Source organism: Cavia porcellus, unplaced genomic scaffold, assembly GCF_034190915.1.
Source record: "Cavia porcellus strain 051 isolate PalLab524CR breed Dunkin Hartley unplaced genomic scaffold, mCavPor4.1 scaffold_22, whole genome shotgun sequence".
NCBI classification, from domain to species: domain Eukaryota; kingdom Metazoa; phylum Chordata; class Mammalia; order Rodentia; family Caviidae; genus Cavia; species Cavia porcellus.
The window spans coordinates 12,592,239-12,614,067 of NW_026947505.1; the positions used below are offsets into that span (position 1 = coordinate 12,592,239).

General features: G+C 36.2%; 1 protein-coding gene across 10 annotated transcripts in view; it reads right to left on the bottom strand.

Moving 5' to 3' along the window:
• The window catches only part of Shprh (SNF2 histone linker PHD RING helicase), an 82,365-nt gene that overhangs the window by 53,172 nt on the left and 7,364 nt on the right, over positions 1-21,829 (bottom strand). For 8 of the 10 annotated variants that reach the window (XM_063233453.1, XM_063233455.1, XM_063233458.1 and 5 more), the window contains 10 exons: positions 19,263-19,900; positions 17,099-17,228; positions 14,842-15,060; positions 11,982-12,060; positions 11,149-11,299; positions 6,375-6,483; positions 5,542-5,798; positions 4,153-4,812; positions 2,649-2,900; positions 1,787-1,865 (listed from right to left, as the gene is read on the bottom strand). In XM_063233453.1, coding sequence (XP_063089523.1) covers positions 1,787-1,865; positions 2,649-2,900; positions 4,153-4,812; positions 5,542-5,798; positions 6,375-6,483; positions 11,149-11,299; positions 11,982-12,060; positions 14,842-15,060; positions 17,099-17,228; positions 19,263-19,868 — 2,542 coding nt within the window. In that variant the 5' untranslated portion in view covers positions 19,869-19,900. Of the gene's footprint in view, positions 1-1,786; positions 1,866-2,648; positions 2,901-4,152; positions 4,813-5,541; positions 5,799-6,374; positions 6,484-11,148; positions 11,300-11,981; positions 12,061-14,841; positions 15,061-17,098; positions 17,229-19,262; positions 19,901-21,829 lie in introns of those variants that run through there. The other 2 variants (XM_063233457.1, XM_063233459.1) reach the window with 2 other exon arrangements.

The following is a 21,829-nucleotide window of genomic DNA, read 5'->3' on the forward strand; positions in this document are numbered from 1 at the left end:
ATACCCTAAACCACTGGCCAGTCCACATCTAAAAAGAACTATCCAGCCCAAAAAAGAATTACTAGGCCCAAAATGCCAAGGTCAACAAAGTCTGGTTGAAGAAAAATGAAAATAAATGAAATTTAAATTTCCAAACGTAGCATAGCAAGTCATACGCAGACTAATATCCCTGGATACAGTGAGAAGAATACACAAAGGTACCACGGTTGATGGAAACAAAGAAAAGACAAGCAAAATTCCGGAAAGCCTGGCAAAACTGTTTTTAAAGTGACTCAGCACGAGGAAACTCATCGGTAAACACAAATGCCAAAACTTTTCAAATTTCACAGTTTAAATACTTAGTTTTATTATATGTCATTTATACTTCAATAAAGCTCAAACAGCTTAAAAGCTATTTGTTTTAAAGAAGCTATTTGTTTTAAGAATTTATTGAAAGGTAACAAGCACTCAAAGTACCTGCCAATATCATACACTGCTGACATAACCTACTTTGTTATTCTTTCAATATTAAAATGAAAGAATAACTCTAAGAAGTGTTACTTTTTTTTCTGTATACCCTTTCAGCTAACTTCAGCTGAATGACATTTTAGGCTTAATATCTGTATTTTTCATAGTTACCAAATGTAAAAATAGACCACTGAATTTGGTCTTTTAATGAGGCTGATAATTCTATAAATAAGATCTTCATGTAACATTCAAATTGTGTGAATTAAAAATAAATGCTAAGCATATACCCTCACAGACTGTCTAAGCCTCTGTGGGTGCCAAGAGTACCCATAGGAGAAACTAGGCACACAGTTTATGGGAGCTTACATCTTGGCATAAGTTATGTGAGTACTGAAATATAGATTTATGGTTTCCCTAGGAAATACTTTTCATCTAAAAGTAACCACTCAGGTCATAGTAACAGAGGGTGATATTTTTATTTTGGCACATAGTTAAGTTATCCTGATCAAATCAAAGGCAACATGAAAACATTAATTTTCAGAAAGGTAAATTTTGAAGTTGAAAGTACACCTAAATATTATAAATTAACTACATTTTAATATAGCTTTCCAGGATATTTGAAAACATTTTTTTCTCTTTTTTTGGTACCAGGAATTGAACTCAGGATGTTATGCTTGCCAGGCAGGCACTGTGCCACTGAGCTATATCCTTACCCCACAGGAAATCTGGACAAAATATTTACTTATATTTTTAAATACACACACCTTCACTAAAGATTTTTAAAATGTAGTGTCTTTTCTTTCAAAATGTACATGTAGAAAGAAAAAGATTAGAAAATTGTTCAAGAAAAGAAATGGTTGAAGGAATACTATGGTGTGAAATACTTATGGTGTGACATTAGTATTTTCTAACTTTCAGAATTAGTAAAATTTTGATCCTACTATAGATTCACACAATGGAAATTATGATCTCTGTTTTAACAGACATAGTCAACTGAAATTCTCTTTCCCCTCCTTTCTTTCCTCTTTTTCTCCTCTCAGGTTTTGTTTCTTCCTACTGGACTGGAAATCTAAGATCACTTCAGACCGTGTGTATATCATTTGGAAGGTAAAATAACTGCTCACTCAGAGGCAGTGGGCCCAGTCCACTATCCATCTGTTCTCATATTAAAAAATGGAAAATCACTCAAATTCCATTTAAAAAGATAAATTCTTGAAACTAATAGGAGTAAATGCGTGTTCACTTAAACAAGAATTTAAAATTGAAGCATTACAGCACTTTTTCCTCAAGAACAGCAAGGCCATCAGTGAAGGCAGTATGTGTGGAAAGCATACATTACCCTCCAGGCCTCTCTGTACTGGAGTGCCGCTGATGCACCACCGATTAATCCCACTCAAACGCAGGGCCATTTCTGCAGCCTAGTGAGAGAGAGGTATGAAGCACAAACAAAAGGAGGGTCACAGGAAGAATGTGGACGCTGCGCATTTTACTCAGAAGATAGCCTGTGCAAAGCTACACTTCAGGTGACATGCACCTGCTTTTATCTAACACTTACTGCACTCAGTGTCAGACGTACTAGTCAGTGGGCCATCTCCCGATAGAGTGGCTCTCATTAGTGGGGGGCTGGCACGGGCAACCCTGAAAGGGAGGAGTAGTTTAAGCATGCAGAGAAGGGAAAATCCCACTAAATGGCGTTTAGTTTCCTATACCACTCCACACTTTATATGTAAACCTCTGGAGCAATAAACATGATACATAAATTCAGCCCAGACCATTTGAAGAAGACTAGAGAAAGATATATAATAAAGGTTGAAATAAAATTCTGTTCTCTGAAGCAGCATTTTCTGTAATGATCTAACCTCTCTGAGACTAAACTATAAGAGTGAACTATGGCTCAAAATTATTGATAGCATAAATGATTTAAACAATTTCCAAATACAGTTTGCTTTCATTTGTATCAGAGATACATCACTAACATCTTATCCAAATCTACACAAGCAGTGCATACAGAATAAGAGGCACAGGGCTTGAGAACAATTCCGAAGGGTTGTGCAGTTCACTGCACAAGAGAAAATGAAATACAGAGCATTTAACAGCAAACTTTTGACCAGCATCAGTACTGTGGGTTAACTATACTTTAACTGTTTTGCCTAATCCTTTTCTTTCTTCCCTAGCCCTCAAAGAATTTTGCAGACTCTCACTTTCACTGCAGGACATTCCACCATCTGGGCTTCGTCAAGGCAGATCCTCCACCACTCCACAGCGACCAGGGGGCTGGGGATGGCCATGTATCGCTTCTGGTTCCGGAGGCGGCGCCCATCCTCACTGTTGCTATGTGGGATATCCACATAGTTTAGTTCTGAACGAAGGACATCATAGGTGATGATAACTATATCCTGTTCTGCCAAAAAGTGAGGCTGTAAAAACCCATGTTTCTTTACTCCTTGATATACCTAGGACACAATCACATTATCGCAGTTAGTGTAACAGAGTTCATTGAAGATCAATGAAATATTCATTTATTTAAACCCTTACTGAGTCCTTTCCATGTGGTTAGGACCATATATGCCAAAGGTAGATCTCCTACCTGTCTAGCGAAAGGTATGTTTTAGGGCAGCAGACAAATAACATGAGCAGTATGAAAGGAACTGTAACAAAAGTGGATGTAGGGCAGCACAGTGCAAAGCCCAACTCTGCGGCTGGATTCAGAGGAGCTAAAATGTCAGGTATACCTTGAAGAACATTTAGGAGCTCTCACAGGTGGACAAAGGAAGAGGAGGATATGTATGCAAGGAATAAATAGCTGAGTTAGAGTACGATGGTTTGAAACATTAGAAGAGTAAGAACTACCATGCATGAAGTATCTTTGCGTTTCAGATACGTTGGTAAGCATTATCTCTAAATTTCAATGCTGGTAGCTGCTGCTATTATTCTTGTCTCACACATAAAGGAACATTAATTGACTTGCTTAAAACTAAAGATGCTGAGACTTCAAAGTTTCCCTACCTACACAAAACATAGCTCCTTAATGGCAAAATTACACTTTACTTACTGCATTCTCCATGCTGTGACAGTGGCTGAAATATAAAAAGCCTAAAATAATATTTACATGGAAAGAAGAAATAACAAGACAGCAAAAAGTATTAATATTAGTAAACAATAACCCTGAAGTACCACAACTATGTGCCAGCACTTTATCAAGTTATTTAACTTCCTAACAAGTTAGGAATTTCACTCAGAATTTCACATACTGTTTGGCACATAACAGATTTTCAATAAATATGCTGAATGAGTAAATTTTTATTTTATCAATGAGGTAACTGAGACTTCAGAAGATAATTTTGGAGCTAAAAGGTGACAGATCAGATAGGCAGCTGCAATTACACAACTGTGCTTTGGAATATATTTTTCTCTGAAATCGTGTTTTTATTAGCTTACACATTTAAGTGGTCAGGAATGTTTTTAAAAAGCTTTTGCATCTTCACATTCAAAGTGCTCTAACTTCTGCAATTTGGAAGCTAGGAAAGAAGCTAGTCCACTGCTCTATTTCTTACTTTTAATTTCTCTTCCAGCTGTGATCTAATTCTATCATCATATCAATAAGTTAACTTCTGCAATTAAACAACAAAGCAACCAAGAGTATAAAAACTGTCGTGAAGAAGCAAAAGTGCATATCTAGCTATCCCTGAGCCCAAGAGGCCGTACCAACACTCGGAGAGACGATGACTTCACGTGCCGGTTGATTTCATCCACCCACTGGTGGCAGATGGAGCTCGGAGAGATGATCAGAGTTGCTCTTGTTGACACTGGCTCCATTGCAACAAGGCAGTGGGGGCAGTAAAAAGGCTTCACTTTCAGATTCTCCTCTTCATAGTTCACACACTTTGCATGTTGCCACAGGTGGCAGTTCAGGCACTGAACGCGAGGCTTGCGGTCTATCTGGTCAAATTCACCACATATGCACTCAAAGCGATAATCAGCATTGTCATAGGGACTCGTGACATTAGAGTGTGGGCCCTCGTCCCCAGCAGGATTCAGAGATTCACCGTGGTCCTTCGCTTCTTGCTCTTGCTTGACTTCAGTGACACCTATACTGTCAGACATGGTAACATCAGTAATCCCAGAGTCTCTTGAGGCCGGACAGTGATCCTGTATGTCAGCCCTGATATCAGGCTGACTTTTGCCTTTTCCTGTGGATGGCACAGTCTTTTTCCTCCATTTACTACGATTTTTCTTGGCCTTACAGTAATAATAGTAGGGGTCATCATCATTGTCAGAGGTATTTGATGGCAAATATTCAGAATCTGTGTCCTTATTCCCTGATTTTTTGGGGTCTTTCTGAAATTTCCTTGGACTTCCTGCTGCCTATGGAAAAAAAAAAAAACCCACAATCATTTAATTAATTTATTTCAACAGTTATATTTGTGAACTAAATTCCCACCACTCAAGTGTGGAACAAAGTTTTTAACTGCTGACAGCAGCAATGACAAGAACAGAAGTATTTTAAACTCTATAATATGTCTAAAATAATGAGTATTAGCTATGTGCCAGACACCTTTGTTTGGGATCAATGGCAACCAAAGTAAAGATTCTAATCTTCTCAAGTTTATAGCCAGAAACTAGGAAACAGAAGTCATAAGCATAAGGGCCTTTTCTAACTACAGATGCTCCTCATTTAATGTCCCATATGGTTAACAACTATCTGGCCTTACGACTGAGTCACACTGTTCAGACTTGCCACCTGCCACTTGGAGTTACAATTCACATTATGACTTATGACACCGGAACATGAATGGCATGCAGCCTCATGGGGCTTCCTCTACAGTACAATACAATACAAGTTTTGCTGACTGTGCTGTTCATACTGTAGTTTTATTATACATTACAATGCTGCATATAAAAACAAAGTCATCAAGTTGGAGTTTCCTGTGACCAATTCATTTAACAACCTGGAACAAAATTTGGTTGTTAAACAAGGAATGCTAAAGATTTTTTTTCCTAAATTATAAGACTTTAAGTATCAAGGTAGAATCTATTAACTTATTCTGTAAGGCATCGCATACTGATATAAGTACTTAATAAATACTCAAGTACCTGCTTTTTTGTTTTATTGTATATATCCTCCTCCTTGTAGTTCTTCCCCAATGTAAAGGTCCCTGAGAAACCATGACCTTTGATCTGTTTCACAAGACCTTCAAAAATTAAACATTTCAGCATGCGTTTCAGAAGACCCTTGTTGCGTTGAACATTGTATTTGTACATAGAACTGACATACTTATAGATGGAAAGGATAGAAACTCCTTTTTTCCCATTCATTTCTTTTACGGCTGTCAGGATCATCACACGTGTAGCTAAATGCAAAAGGATAACTCAGTTAAAATAATTATAATGAAATGAAAATAAAAAATCTTACTGCAGATAGAGTTAAGAAGAAAGTCAAATTTACTATGATACAGTACCCTGTGAGGAATATATAACAAAAAATTATCTCAACATATTAAATGAATTATTATAATAGAAATAATTTCAGGAAGAATTATGCAGGTTAACGTTAGTCTTAAAAAATTATAATCATTCAAAATTACATGAGAAAGCTCTCCTTGTTATCCTATCTTCTGTAAGCTATTATTACTAAAGGAAACATTCATTTGCTAATAGAATTTTAAGTTGTTATACTGAAGAATAAACAAAGCCAGGTTAAAACTATAAGCTAAAGAAATTTAAATATAACATACTGAATAAGAACTACCTGGATCAAATCAAAGTATACTTGTTTTTGTCAGGACATTATGAATTATAATTAGATTCAATTTTACTATGTACAGACTACTGCAAAAACATTTGTAACAATGACAGGGTATCTCTAAGGATTCTAACAACTATAATAACAAAGATCATCAAAAGAAGGTATTTTTTGAGATACTTACGGGGACACTGAACTTTTTCTTTTGGCTCAAATTCCATATTCTGGGTTTCTGTGTCTTTTACTGATCCTCCAAAACAATGGGATGGGACGAAATAATTCACCTCTTTTCCCTGACACATAAACAACATTCCGTAGTCACATATTTGCTTTCAGTATTCTGAATGATTAAAATTAACACCCTTTCCATTAAGGAAATAAAATAGCTGTATATAATTTTAAAAGAAAGAAAACTATACACTATTCATACATACAGATCTATTTTTTATTTCCAACCTTACAATGCTTACAAAGCCATTGCTTTTCAAATCTTTCATGTTATTCTATATAATCTAAAATTATTCATATTATCTTGTATTATCTAAATGAGTGGAATATCTGCTAATTTTTAAGGCATGCTGAAATACAGAATTAGCCCACTGAATTTATAATAACATTGAAGATAAATAAAATTAAAATTCAATTAAATTAAAATTAAAATGCAATTAAAATATATAATGAACAGAAAAGGATGTTATTGCTAGTTGAACTACATACTGTAAGTCACTTTCTAAAAAAGAAAGATTTTTTTCTATTCTTACTGTTATGGTTTAGATCTAATATGTACTCCAAATGTACAACGTTCTCAAAGGTTGGCTTCTGGAAGGTGACCAAATCATGACAGGGAGGTACTTTTTAGTGTATTTATCTGCTCATCAATCCCAGCTGAATGTCCTGCTAGGATGTGGGACTGGTCAGAAGAGGTGGGTCACTGGATGGGTGTGCTCCAGTTCCTGGCTCCTGCCTTCTCTTTCTGTTTCTATGCAACCATGAACTAAGTAGCTTTGCTTCTTCCTACCTTTCCCCCATCATGTTCCTCTGAAGTCATGAGCCAAATTAAATCTCCTCCTGTAAGTAGTGAGTGTTCAGTTTCATGGCGTGGCAAAGAGAAATCTGACTAAAACATACTCAAATCAACAGATCATAAAATAGTAAGAATATAAGCCTGATCAGTGATAGAGGTGATTAATTATAGTTATGCCCTTACCCACCAGGCTCATTTCAGCAGGATTTAATGTATTGATTTCAGGTTTCATTACTGAAAAATACAAGCCAGTCGGCGGGAGAACATGGCAGACAGATAACAGCAACTACCGGAGGCTCTCTGAAAGACTCGGCTCAGAAGCCAGGAATGGTGCGGACTAAGGAGACATAAGCAGGTGGAGATATGCTCTGCTGACTCAGGAACGAACTCGGCTGAGAGAAACCAACTTGGAATGCAGTCCTGGTGCTAAAACAGGAACAGAAAAGCCTCGGTGTGGAGGCCGGACCCCGCACCATTGTAAGCCACGATTTGGGTTTCCCGCCGCGCGGCAGCTGGCTGCCTCTACAGTGGCTCGGCAAGGAGAGAGACGCGCAGAAGCTCTGAGAACGGCAATCTGCGAACAGCAGGGATGCGTGCACTGACTTGTGGTGAGGTGAGTGAGAGAAACTGACACTCTACCACAGTTTGACTCCAGCGGAGGACTTTCTGGGCCCGAGCAGTCCTGCGGGAGCAGGGCGCGGTGGCGACTCCAGCCACACATCCCCCTCTCGGGCGGGATTGGTGAAAAGTGCCTGGCCTGTGTGACGCTGCCAGTGGACCTGGTAGGCTGTCCCAACCCAGATCCCAGAGCCTGACAGTGGCCGTGAGGGGAGACGCGTAGGCTGCCTGGTTCGTAACTCCCTGGTGCGCAGCGGTGAGCGGGAACACCTAACTGGCGCAATTCGATCAGGCTGTGGCTGACTGGGAGAGAAGCTGGGCCTCTTATATAAGCTTGCACATATAAGGAACAGAGAAGAAGAGGCAGCATGGGAAGAGGCAGCAACAAGAAAGGCTCCTCGGCCCCCAATTCTGAGAAACAGGCAATAGCAGACACCTCACCAATACACATAAGGCGCCATATAGAGAGCCTCATAGACCAATTCAGGAATGAAGTTATCAACGACCTGAAGCTAGAAGTATGCAGAATAGTTAGAGAAATGCTAAGTACCACCCAAGAAAAAACAGGTGGTGGAATGGAAGAACAGAAAAAGAGGGGAGAATTGTTTGATGGAGAAAACAGAGAAAGCATAGAATACGTGAAGCAGGTTCAAAGGGACTACCAACATACTAAGAAGTCTATCGAAGACTGGCATAACAGCTTGAAAGAAACTAAGGACAGACTATCTGAACTGGAGGGCAGACTTGTAATATGGGAGAATGAAATGAAAAACTTCTTAAAAATAACAAAGAAACAAACAGCAATAATACAAAGACAAGAAGATGATAAGAGGAGCCATAACTTAAGGATTAAGAACATAAAAGAAGAAGTAGGGACACAAACAAGTGAACTACAAAAGCTACTAACAGAAATAATCCAGGAGAATTTTCCTAATTTAGCAAAAGGTAAAGATACTCAGATGTATGAGGCATACAGGACCCCAGCTACCTACAACCCAAACAGAGCAACACCCAGGCATATAATAATAAAAATTCCAGAAATTCAATACAAGAACAGAATATTAAAGGCTGTCAGAGACAAGAAACAGACCACTTACAAGGGAACACCCATCAGAATTACAGCAGATTTCTCTGCACAAACCATCAAATCACGAAGAGCGTGGGGGGAAATAATTCAAGCTTTGAAAGATAATAATCTCCAGCCAACATTGAGATATCCTGCACAACTGTCCCTGGAAATTGACGGAAAAACAAGGTGCTTCCAGGATAAAGAGGAACTGGGGGAATTTGCAACCACCAATTCAACTCTACAGAAAGTATTGCAGGATATTCTAAAAAAAGAAAAATACAAAGAACCCAGAAATAGTGGCGGGGAGGCCACAACGAATGGAGCAGAGAACAAAATGAAGAAGACAAACTGACAGCTACTGACAGAAAAAGAGCTCAACAGAAATGAGGCAGAGAAGATTGGATGATAGGAACAGCTATTTTGGAGAAAATGACATCTTAATAGGTAATACTGATTTAGTATCATCTTGTTTTGAAGTCTCATCTAGCTTTTGTCCTTCTGTCTCCAATGGTCTAAATAGGCTGTATCTTATTGGATTTTATTATGTACGATAGTATAAGCAAAAACCTTTTAAAGACAAGGAGATTATACAGAAACCATTGTTCATTTTCTGTTAGTCGATTCTAAATACTCTGTAATGCTGTCATTCTCTTGAATGGTTTTACATTGTTTTGATATACTTAATGCTACAGTATACAAAGTTGTACTCAAGGATTTCAAAGAAAGAGACAATATGGTAACTACTTTTAGGTTAGGATTATCTGGTGGTGAAACACTATTCTAATGGTTATGTTTTGATCTGCACTGTTTCGTTGTTATGCCCTCTTTTATCTCAATCTCCACTCCATTATTTACTTTTTTATCTTTATCCTTTTAATTAAAGGAAAAAAAATAGCAGGATATATTATAGTAACCTACTTTGACTTTTCATTACCTTGATCTAAAGCCCTGTATTACTCTCACCATCTGGTTTTTAACTGATGTTCCCCTATTCTGTTTTGCTGGATAGTATCAGGTTCGAAAGTTTAGGCATCAGCTGTGAAGATAATGAGATTCATTATGACGCCCATTCTTGTTGACTTTTATCTACCTTTGAAGACCTACAATGTCTCCAATGTTTTGGTTTTGTCGGTTTTATTCTTTACTGTTTTGTTCAATTGTATTATAACTAACGATATAGGCAATTCTATTAGAGATAGCGGGAGGTATTATGGTAACCATTGTTGATCACCTTGTATTATGTTTTTACATTATCTATTATGTCCACCCTTTTGACTTGACCGTTTCTGTTCTGTTATGTCACATTTGGTTTTACTCTCTTCCAAAAAAGTAATAAGAACCGTGGGAGCAATGAAACCCAAAATGTGTAATAGTCATGGTACAAAAGAGAGGAAAAGAAAGTGCTCCAAACTATATAACTGCATGTATATTTAAGTGTATAAGATAGAAAATGATATCACAGAGTTTTATTGGATCAATGAACAGAACTGTTTGCAGTATCATTGATGGAATGTCCACTTTACAAGCTTTAATTTTGTGACTTTAACAGTTATTTCTAAGATGACAATATGTAATCCATTAACTAGTGATTTCCTACTGTTCATTTTTTTTCTGTAAATCTGTATAACTTGTACCCTTTCCCTGCTTTTTTTTTCTTTTCTCCTTAAATAAAATTAAAAAACAAAAAAAAAAGAAAAAAAAAAAAGAAAAATACAAGCCATGAACTAACTGCATTTGCCTCAGTGAGGCTTTTAGAGTAACTCTAAACTTTGTATTTTTAAACATAACCATATGTTTCAGGAGAAGGATTTAAGTAAGAATCTGTCTCCTCTAGCAATCTATTTACTATGCTACCTATCCTTTAACAAAATTCTAATTACTATATTTGAAGATTTACATATCTGAGATTTGTATAATTTTTTCAGAGTTCTTACAAATATTTAGTGGTAAATAATGTCATGTTGTAGTGACAAAATATTTAAGGAATAATAGTACAGCACTGCCAACTAGTGTGAAGTTTGGTAACTGACTGCAGTCCTCTTCCTAGTTAGCCAGCATCACTTGAGAAAACCTCCTAGGTTCATCAACAGCCCCCTCTCTGTGGCCACTGGCGTTAACCAACCCCAGTGTACATCACTAGCCACAGGGAGCAAAGTGCTGACTTCAATACTACGCACATGTTCAGCATACGATGCCGTCTGAGAACATACATCTACTGGTTTCGGAGCACTGCAGAACTACTCCTACCTCAGGAAGAGAGAGAGTATCCTGCTTGATATCTTGCCGAGTATGTGTGAGAATCAGAGCCAAAACCTCCACTGTCTTCCCAAGACCCATCTCATCTGCTAAGATTCCACCAAGCAACTGTGGCCCAGAATGTGGGTACTCACGGATGATGCTAATTGGAAAAAAAAAAAAAAGTACAGTACGTCCCGCATGTAAATAAAAACCACTCTTCTTATCAGAGATCCTATAGGTAAAAGGAAGAAATGCACAACTATTTATTCAAAGTATACCTTAGGGTAAAACAATGAAAATCCCTATTCATAAATATAAGAATTGTAATATAAAAAAGCTGTACGAGCTGACCTAGGGCTGCAGAAACCAAAGTAATGCTGATAAATATTTGTCAGTTTTTTATCTATAGTTAAAAGGAAATATGACTGAGTTCATTCTATGATATTTGTGAATCCATGACTGATGCGTAAAGGGCAAAAATATCATTCACTAATTAATAAAAGTATTATTGATGAATTCTAAAACTTTTTATAACAGAAGTTTAATGAAAAGTATAAACACTACCTCATAATAAACAAGGTAACATTTCTACTTAGAATAAAATTCTTTTTTAAAATCTTCATAACTAAGCACCTTATATCTATTTATGAAATAGTTATTTGCTGAATAATGACAAACTATTAATTATAAATGCATTCAAATTTTTAAAAAGAATCTCTTAGTAATTTTAACTTACTACTTCTTTTTTGAAGTGCTACTGAAACCAAGGAGATATATCTCATACAACTTGCTACTGTATTTACTTTTTTTAAATCTAGCAAATAAATAAAATTTTGCCTTACCAGCCTGTGTATGGATTATAATAGAGTTTCAAACCCTCTGGTGTAATAATCTCTCGCCACAAGAAGTGCAGGGAACTTTCTAAGGAAAAATATAACCGTAAGTTTTTTATTTATTGGTTTTCCTTTTTTCAGATAATCATATTTTAAGTTAAAAATAAGTGAACAATTAGGATACCCTGAGATACTGATTCAGGAGACCCACATGCTTGAGAAGCCTTACATATGAAAAGCCATATGCATAACACATGGATAGAAGGGTAAGGACTCCTCCGATTCTTTTCTTGTAATATTATTCTTTAGCTTTCTTTGTTTTGAGCACAAACCTGTATAAGCAAGTTGTAAGACCAAATAAAAAGGAAAGAGTGGTAGATTGCAGATGGTTAACAGAAAAAGAAAATTAAAGTATTATACATAGGCAACTCCTCCCTGATAAGAGAAATAAGTTTATCTTTTGTAAACCAGTTAAGAAGTTGCATAAGTTTTAAAATAAACCAACAGATGTTACTAACAGGCTAACAAATTTAGCCAAAATATATCTGACCTCTTAAGTGGGTCAGAAAGTGAGAGGAAATGCTCAACTGAGGAAAACAAATCTGAAACCATGCTACTGAAGTGCTCAATCTGCTTCAGCAGAATCTTCCACTGTCTTTCCCCTTCACATCTTAGCTTCTTACAGCCAATCACAGGTCCAAAGTGGGCATGCGTCTTTGCTTACCAGTGAAATACCATGTTTTTGTTGTGCTTTTATAAGGGATTAAAAGATGAAGCAGGGACACAAATATGCATTGTTTATAAAATAAAAAGAGTAAAAGAGAAAAAGCTTAAATTTATGGTAACTGTAAGGGACAGCAGTAATGTTAAATACCACATGGAGGTTTAATCAATGAAAGGTAGTCTGGGGACAAAGAAGAATGAGTAACTCATACATACAGCATGGATGTATCCCTGAAACATTCTGTTGAAAGAAACAGATCTTTCCTGGGAAGTGTATGTACTTTATGATGTCCTTCACTGTTTCAAGTGGCAATCTAATGGCAATAGTGGCTGCTGCCTCTGAAGGAATTTGAAGTACGAGAACTGACTAGGCCGAGAGATCTGTCAGGGGCTGGGGAAATATTTTACTCTGGCCACTGTCTGACAGAACTATAACGAGAGGCACATGTTCAACTTTTAATTTAGTTAAAATCATTATGATATTTCATTCTTTCCCTTTTGGGATATTATTTGAAATCTGACGTGCTTTTTAAACTCACAGTACATCTCACTTGGATGGTCTTATTTCAACATTGAGGAGTCACACGTGGCTAACGGCATAGTCCAGCTGTCCATCTAATTGGGCTGTCAGCCACACAGAAACATAGATGCATTCGGTCTGTGCCCTTAAGATCACAGCATTTTACCTTAAGTTATATTTTTATGAAATTTTTAATGGAAGACAAATACTTTATTTTAGACAAAAATAATATGGTCTGTGTAAACACCATAGAACCAGTAATTTAACAAAATAATTAAAAGTGAGAGATGGGAGATAAAATTTATGAGTTATGAAACCCAATAGCAACCAACTCTGATATCTGATGTGTTTTGGTTTCAGGTTAGAACTCTGTGTGCGTGCGTGCGTGCGTGCATGTGTGTGTGTGTGTGTGTGTGTGTGACACAGAGAGATGTGGCAGAGTAGACAGGGAGGAAAAAATTAAAGAAGGAAAGGCAAGGGAGTTTGAAAAGAAATAAACTTAATATGAGAGCATTGTTGGGCTTAAAAATCTATGATTATATATATGCATATAAGTACATATTTACACTTATTTAAAAGAACTCTTACCTTATAATGAAATAAACTAAAAATATTAACGTATATAGGATTTGCTTCAAAACAGAGTATGGGGCTAGGAAGAATGAGAGAAAATAATATTTGCTTTGAATTGATATTTATTGTCTAAAATGAAGAGTTTAAGAAACGAAATCTGTTGGATTAAAATACATAAATTAGAACATTAGGGAAAACTAATAAGTATTTGTTATTAGCCAAAATAAATATATATAATAGGAATGAGAAATAGTGAATACTTTACTTTGAGAATCTGTCTATCGCTTTAGAGATGGTAATGAAGTATTTGAATGCCAGGTGTGGTGGCACACCTGTGATCCCAGCACTTGGACTTCTGAGGCAGTAGCCTAACTGCAAGTCTGGGCTACAGAGTGAGTTCGAGGCCAGCCTAAATTACATGGTAAAACCTTGTCTCAAAGAAACAACAAAGATGAAAAAAAGTGAATGACTCCCATAAGTATAAAGTTTTCATAAAATTAGTTAATAGATGACATTTTATTTATTAGCATTTACTTTGTAGAGCACAGAAAAATGCAAATCTAGGAAGTAAATTCCTTTTATAATTTTGCTATTGTTAAATTAATCATGAAAGTGTGAAGAGTTCACCAGTGACTGTAAGGATTCTCAATCTAGACTTATGAAAACAATTCTTAGTTGCTAAGTCATGTAAACAAATATCATGGTTTTCAAACATTCATAGCTGCATTTATTTGGGAGGAAAAGCCAGGACAAATTTTTATGAATGAGAAAAATCATAAATTAATTTTTCTAGATTTTAATTTTAAAGGATTTCTTAGAAAATACTTTTACTCAGGGCTGATAACATAGTTCAGTGGCAAAACACTTGCCTAACATGTGTGAGGCCCTAGATTCACATGTTTCCAATACTGCAAAAAGAAATGAAAAATTACTTTTGTTCATGGTAATACCCATCATAGCCTATGTTTCTAAAACGGTGTTTTTCCTTTCTCAGTCTCTCTCATGGAGACTCTCCCTGACCACTGTGCCTTTCTTTAAACAACGTGTACTTGCCATCAGGAGGAGCGCTTCTGAAACACTCTTGTTGCAGCATCCAGTTGACAGCCTCTCTCTGGTAGGGTCTCAACACAGGGGTCAGTGCGGGATGCTGCACATCCACTTGGACAGAATGCGTTTCCTGCTGATGTGTTTGCTTCACAAAGTGATAGAGCTCATCAATGTCCTGTCCCTCCGGTTCACTATCTGAATCTTCCTCATCATCTTCTAACACATCTGTATATCCAACAACAGTGTATTTACAACTTGCTCTCCTTTTATAATCACAAGCAATTCTTACTCTACAAAGATACCTCTCTGCCAATTTTGTGTAATCTTTGCTGAGCAAAAATCTATCTATCCATTTTTCAGGATAGTTCAAATGGTGGGCACAACTGTCCTCTGGAAAACTCAGGTTTACATGAAAAAAATAAAATTGAAAGCCTTGAACAAATTCATGACCTCCTTTAGCTGATTTTTTTTATGTCATGTTCTTCTGCCCTCCACAGCTGGAATTAAGTCTCTCTTCCACATTTAGACGTATCTTCACACTCTAGATATAAAAGTACATGGAAATCTCTCTGATATTAAGAGTCCTTCATGTGACTTGTCTCTTCCCCATTGAGAGCTCAGGTAGTCTTTTGTTGTTAGTCTCAGAGAAGATGACACATACTTTGCCCACTGTGGGTATTTAGTAACCATCTGAGGAAGTGAATGAGAATATCTCTTGCACTTTATAAAGTGTTAATTTATTTCACATTTATATCTGCATATAAAAAGTCCATACACAGATACAATTTTTATGTCTACTCAGACAATGGTTCCCATTATATTTCTTACTTTAAAATAAAGGACAGGGTATCTTACTCTAAGATAAAGGACAGCAAGAGAAAATAACTAGGGATTGAGTACTTAAAAAATTTTTTTTGTTAGTTTTTTGAGATATTCTCGTAATATAGTGCGGACTGGCCTTGAAATCACTTTGTAGTCCAGGCCAGCCTTGAATTCAAAGCGATTCTTGTCTTGGCCTTCTCAGAGCTAGACTACAAGTATGCACCACCATGCCTGGATTCAAGAGCTTAAACTATTAATGTAAATGTATAAGAATGTCAGACCCATTAGATAGGCACAACTGCCCTCTGGAAGACTCATGCTTACATGAAAAAAAAAAAAAAGAAAGAAAGAAAACCCTAAACAAATCAGCTGATTTTTTGTTAAACACATCATTCTTTTATGTTGAAGAAGTATACCATTAATTTATGAACAGCTTTCAGAGAAGCCTACACAATTTTATATGACACATCTAAGTGTGTTCTAAGAGATAAAACAAAAAACACACAACTTACCCTTTTCTTCAATTAAAAAATCCACATAGGAGTTTCAAAACTTTACAGTTAATATATATTTCTTAGTAATATATTATTAAATGTACAGTTATTCACATCATTACAAGTTATATAATCTAGCATTAATATCTAAATTTAAAGTTTTCCTTAGAAGATATGTTTTTAAGAATTTGAATTGTTATTTTTAAAAGGCAAAATAATGGAATTCCTACAGCTTTGAAAAACTCTAGATGTACTTATAAGAACTCCTTCTAATTTTGAAATCAAAGATTTTTATTTTTAACTTGAAAAGTAATTCACCATTGTTAAGAATATGCAGCTTTGACAGAATAAAGTATGACAGAATAAACAAACTGGCTAAGTTTAGAAACTGATTTACAATTTAAAATGCAGTATAAAAATGACCAATAATTTATACCCGAATAATGCTGACCTACGCACACCTCAGTATGGTTTGAGAATCTGAGCTGTTGGTCAAGTAGTCACCCACACTGTCCCTTGGCCATCAATGGCAGGTAATTCCGAAACTGCAGTCCTGACCTAGCAGGAAGCTGTTTTTCATCAGACCCACAAAGGATAGGTGGCACAAGGAGCAGTCAAGGATCTCTGGCTGTGACAAAATTCTGCCCAGGAACAACATAAAAGGTCCAACCAACTCAGCCCCATTTTGACTCTGCCTTTGAACGTGCTTACTGACCGCACACACTTCCTGAATGCTCACTATAAGCTGAGACAGTGTTAAGCAAACACAGTAAAGAAATATTAATGAGGCATTTCAGATGAGTAAAACCTTACCATATAGAGGGTTTTATGTAGGTCATTTAAATTTTACCATTCTTATTATCTGTTTTTCTTATTATGTGTAGGTGTTTAGGGAAAAATCTACAACTCCAAATAATAGCAATTTTAAAGTGTACTTTAAAAATTACCTGGAATAATAAAGCTGTATAACTTTTCCATCACCTTCTTCATGAGCTGATTGAACTTTTTCATTCTTGAACTTGTATCATTGAAAGAGTCCAGTTTTGCCAGTCCATCTTCCAGAATGTAAATCCCGACCTACAAAGAATTTTCAACATAAAACTAATTTTACTTGAAATATACCATTCTTAAGGAGGACATTAGAAAAAACATGTTTCAGTGACACTATTCTAGAGGATTTGCACCTATAAACACTGGATACGTACCTGTAAGATCTCCATACATTTTCACTTTCAATAATAAGTTCATCCACAAATCAAGTATCTACTATGTATGATGCACCACTCAAGTTACTGGGAAAAAACATGTAACTAACTGGAACTAAATAAAGTTCAATTTCAGTTAGGAACTGAAAAACTCTCACTAAATTCTACCCAGTGAAATCACTGATTTCTGAATCTGATGAGCATGAAATGATTAACAAAGTTTATTAAAAGGTGTGGAAGTTCCTGGAAAATTCCAATACACAAGCTGGAATGTTCACGCATGGCCAGGTTTTGAGAATCCTTATTATGGATTAAACAATGAAATACACAGGGAAACAAACCTTGATTAATGTTAAGTATCTTGACACTAGAGAAACAATACAGTATTAAGTTCTACAACTGAAACATTCAAATTTGAATAATGGCACTCATATTTAGGATTTAAATTAACTTGGAAATACAACTTTTAATCCAAATACCCTCACTCACAAAATGGAAAGGAAACTATATAAGATAGCCAAAGTAATATAATTTAAAAGTTTTTAATGGTGGACACAGTAAATATTAGCTTCCTTCATTTCTTCAGACTTTCCAGGCCTGACTTTCTAATCACTGTGATTCTCATATTCTTTCAACAGAAAACAAGAACCCACCAACATTATATAGGGATGAGTAACAAAACTATATATTTTATTACTTGTACTTTCCTCTTGTTCACTCAGGGATGATTTAGTATGTAGCGATAAATGTTTAAATATTTATAAAAATCAAGGTCAGAAAAAAATGGAATAAATTAAGACTTGGTTTGCTGTGGAAAGTGACAGAACACTGACACAGAAGCCATGAAGTCTAATATATTTGGTGTCATAAAATTGGTCATGTAGATTCACTGCCCAGGGAAGAACTAATGGCATTCTACATTTTCTTCTTTCTTTAATCCATTCTGAAAATATAAGACTACAGATGCAATTATTTTTTATGTGAGAAGTATATAAGAAACAATTTTCATTTAAACAATGATAACAATTTGAAATTTTTAAAAAAGTTTTATCATGAAAGCATGTTAAGCTCTTTGTGAAGTATATTTATTTACACTATGTCACCTTATAGTTTGACAAACTATAAGGAAAAAAGAAAGGGCACTATTTATCTTTCATACAGAAAAAAAGCTGAAATTAGAGCATTTAAATGATCTGCATAAAACTATATTGGTAATGGCTAAAGATGGCAAAACCTAAGGTGATTTATAAATGTATCAATTCATTTATTGAAGACCTATTTATATATCAGGCAATTTATTAAGATATGAAGATTAAAGATTTCCAGGGAGGAATATCTAAAATGAAGTACCAGTGACAAAAGCAAAAATCAAAACATACACTAGCAGTAGGTATTCTGCAGAGAAAGGGCACCTAACACCATCCATAGGACTTAAGCAAAGAACTCCATGCATGGGGTAAACTCAGAATGGAACATTAAAGAGCAAACAAGAGTTTCCAGGGGAAAGATAAGGGAATGATGCAGGCAGAGGGAACTGTGAGAGCAAATGCAAATACACAGAGTAATAGCAGGGTGCTTGCAAGAAAGAAAGAAGCTGGAGTGTCTGGGACTAAATAAAAAGGATGAGAACCCGTCAAAGGAGCAACTTGTGTGCTGCAGAAGAAAGCTTATTCTTGTTCTCTAGGCAGGAAAGAAGTGCATTCATGTGCTACTGTTATAGAAATCAAGTAGATGGAGTCCTGGAAAAGGCCAACAGGACTGCTGCAATAAGAAGAGAGAGGATGGGGACCAAAATAAGTCATTGGCAAAAAAAAACCAAAATAAGTCATTGGCTTTTCAGGTCCTCCAAGTTAACTTCACGCTGCAACAGAGCAGAACCCTAAATGACACTGCAGAAACTGAGTACCTTGATGACACGACTTCCTTCTGGTCTTTGATAAAGTTTTATCCTTTTCTTCTTTTGTAGCCATCCCAGGTCTTCCAGCATTTCACCACTGAAGGAGGATTCCACTCGAATACCCTTATCACAAACGCTGACTGATTCTTTGAGTCCTTTTTCTTGTTTCTCCACATCTCCACACTCAGAATGCACATATATTAGGAACTGATTGCTTGACTCTGAACTCATCAACGTAAAACTCCTCTCAGAAAAATTTTCAACTAAACTCTGTTCGGGAAGAAGCTGAAGAGTTAATTCTCCCAGAAATGCTTTCCAAGAACTATCGAAGCCATAGGGAAAAACCACAATATTCAGCTTTACAGACAAAGAAACAGAATCAGGCTCTTCTTTCTCGGTACACCTCCTCTTATCTCTGTGAGCCACTTCTTCTTGCGGACTGTCATCCAGAAGGACACACGGGGGAGAGGGGTAGGCACCTGGGCAGGGCTGCTCGTCGTCATCAGTGAAGGTGAGAGGCTCATTCCTCCTGTCCTCATGCATGTTCCAGCGAAGCTGCTGCTGCCTCTCCTCATCTATCTTCACGGGAGGAGCCAGCTTCCGGCGGCTGCTCATTTTCACGCTTTCTTGTTTGATAAACGTGAATTCTAAAAGACAAAACAGTAGGCATCAAGTAAAGATTTTAGTATGTAAATACTTCTACATGAAAAAAATCATCATAATCATAGTCTATACACACAATATAAAATCTTCTGAGGAATTCATAAAAAGCAGTGGGCAATTTTTGTATTAAGTTACATGTATCTAAGAACATATTAACCATAATCTCATGTATCAAATTCTAATGATTTTACTGGTTTGTAGTGGGTAAAGATGATTTGCTGTACAAAGTAAATTCTAAAAATATACATCATAAGCAATTTAAGGTAAAATTCCCACATAGCATGAAAATGCTATTTGGAATGTGTTAGTAATATCTGATCTCATGTAGTTGCTACAGAATTCGTTTTGTTTTATAATCCCAAAGCACTAAAACAAACAAACAAACAAAATTTGACTTGACTCTTACACAGTTTACAAACTCAAAAAATCTTTTTTTCCCAAAGGTGGAAAAAGGAAGAAGAAAAAATATATATATATGGATCACAAGATAAAAAGAGTAAGAGCAATAACTGGCCAAGAAAGAAGGTTATAGATGACAATGAGGGGGCGGAGGGGGAGTGAAAGAATAAAAGCAAAAGATTAAAAGAAAAGTGGGCTTGGTTTTCTTCAAAGAGAAAACAGGCCTGAATGTAACCTTAAACGATGCCATTCCTACATGAAATTCAGAACTCACAGGAATTAAATAAGGAATTCTTCACGGTGGTTGGTAACTATTCCAGCCTAGTAGCTGGTGAGGGGGTAAAGATTAAAATTTGGCTTCAAGTGCTTTAAGAAATATTTTGAATAACTCAATTTTTAAATAAAATCCAATTAAGTATTCTCTGAGTCTACATTTAATAGCACTGTTTTGTATTTTAGGGGATGAATAAAAATAAGTATAACTCAAATCATGGGCTATAAAACAGAACAGGCACAAAACTGAGTTTTGGTTCCTAGATAATAAACTAAAAGACAGAGAAGTCTTACTATGCTCTGTACCCCTACTAATTATTCACTCCTAACTATCTGCTCCAAATCTAGGAAAGACGTTTTTTAAAGAAACTAATAAAGGAAAGGATGTTTTTAAAAGAAACTAATGGAGAAACATGTTTTTAAAAGAAACTAATGAAGAAAAAGATTTTTTTTTTTTTAAAAAGAAACTAATGAAGAATACAGAAAGCCTTGATTAAAGAAAGACAAAAGTACAGGGTAAATCTGAGTTGCCCAGAAGCTTGAGGAATTCCTAAAGAACATAGAGACAATCTGAAAAGCTAACAGACAGCAGGAAGGCATGAATGTCAAAGACAAAAGCAACATCAAGAGGATTCCCACACTCAAAGTGGACATGGTAGAGCCAAAGTGAGTCCAGGAGACACCGACACAGACAACCACAGAGTACCTGCCCTATCTCTGCAAGCCAAGGTAGGTGTAGTGGGAACATCTACTTCCTGATGGAAACTGAGCTGTCTGTCCTTGGTTACTGACTACTGCAGAAAAAGCCATTGACAGCTCTAGAGGGGTCTCACTGATCCTCACTTTCGTGAGGATACAGCAGAAAAAAGTCCAGCCCCTGTCTGCCCTTTAATCAAGCCTTACAAGCAGACAACAAAAGTGAACTCATGATGAACAACACACATCTAGGGAGTCTCCAACTGTAGAAAAAAAAAAAAATCAATAGAGACATGTTTCACCTACAAAACAGATCCAGCAGTCTGAATAAGACTTTATAACACAAAGAGTTAAAATTATCACACTCTTAGGGAGACAGCATACTGTTTTCACCACAAAGAAGCACAAACAAGTAACCCCTGCTTAGGATGCTGAGCAATTTTAAAAAGGCAAACTATGTTACTGAAATTTTAAAGAGAAAATAATAGGCTACTGAATCAATAACAGAATGGATATAACTATGAAGCAACTGTTACAGGTGATCC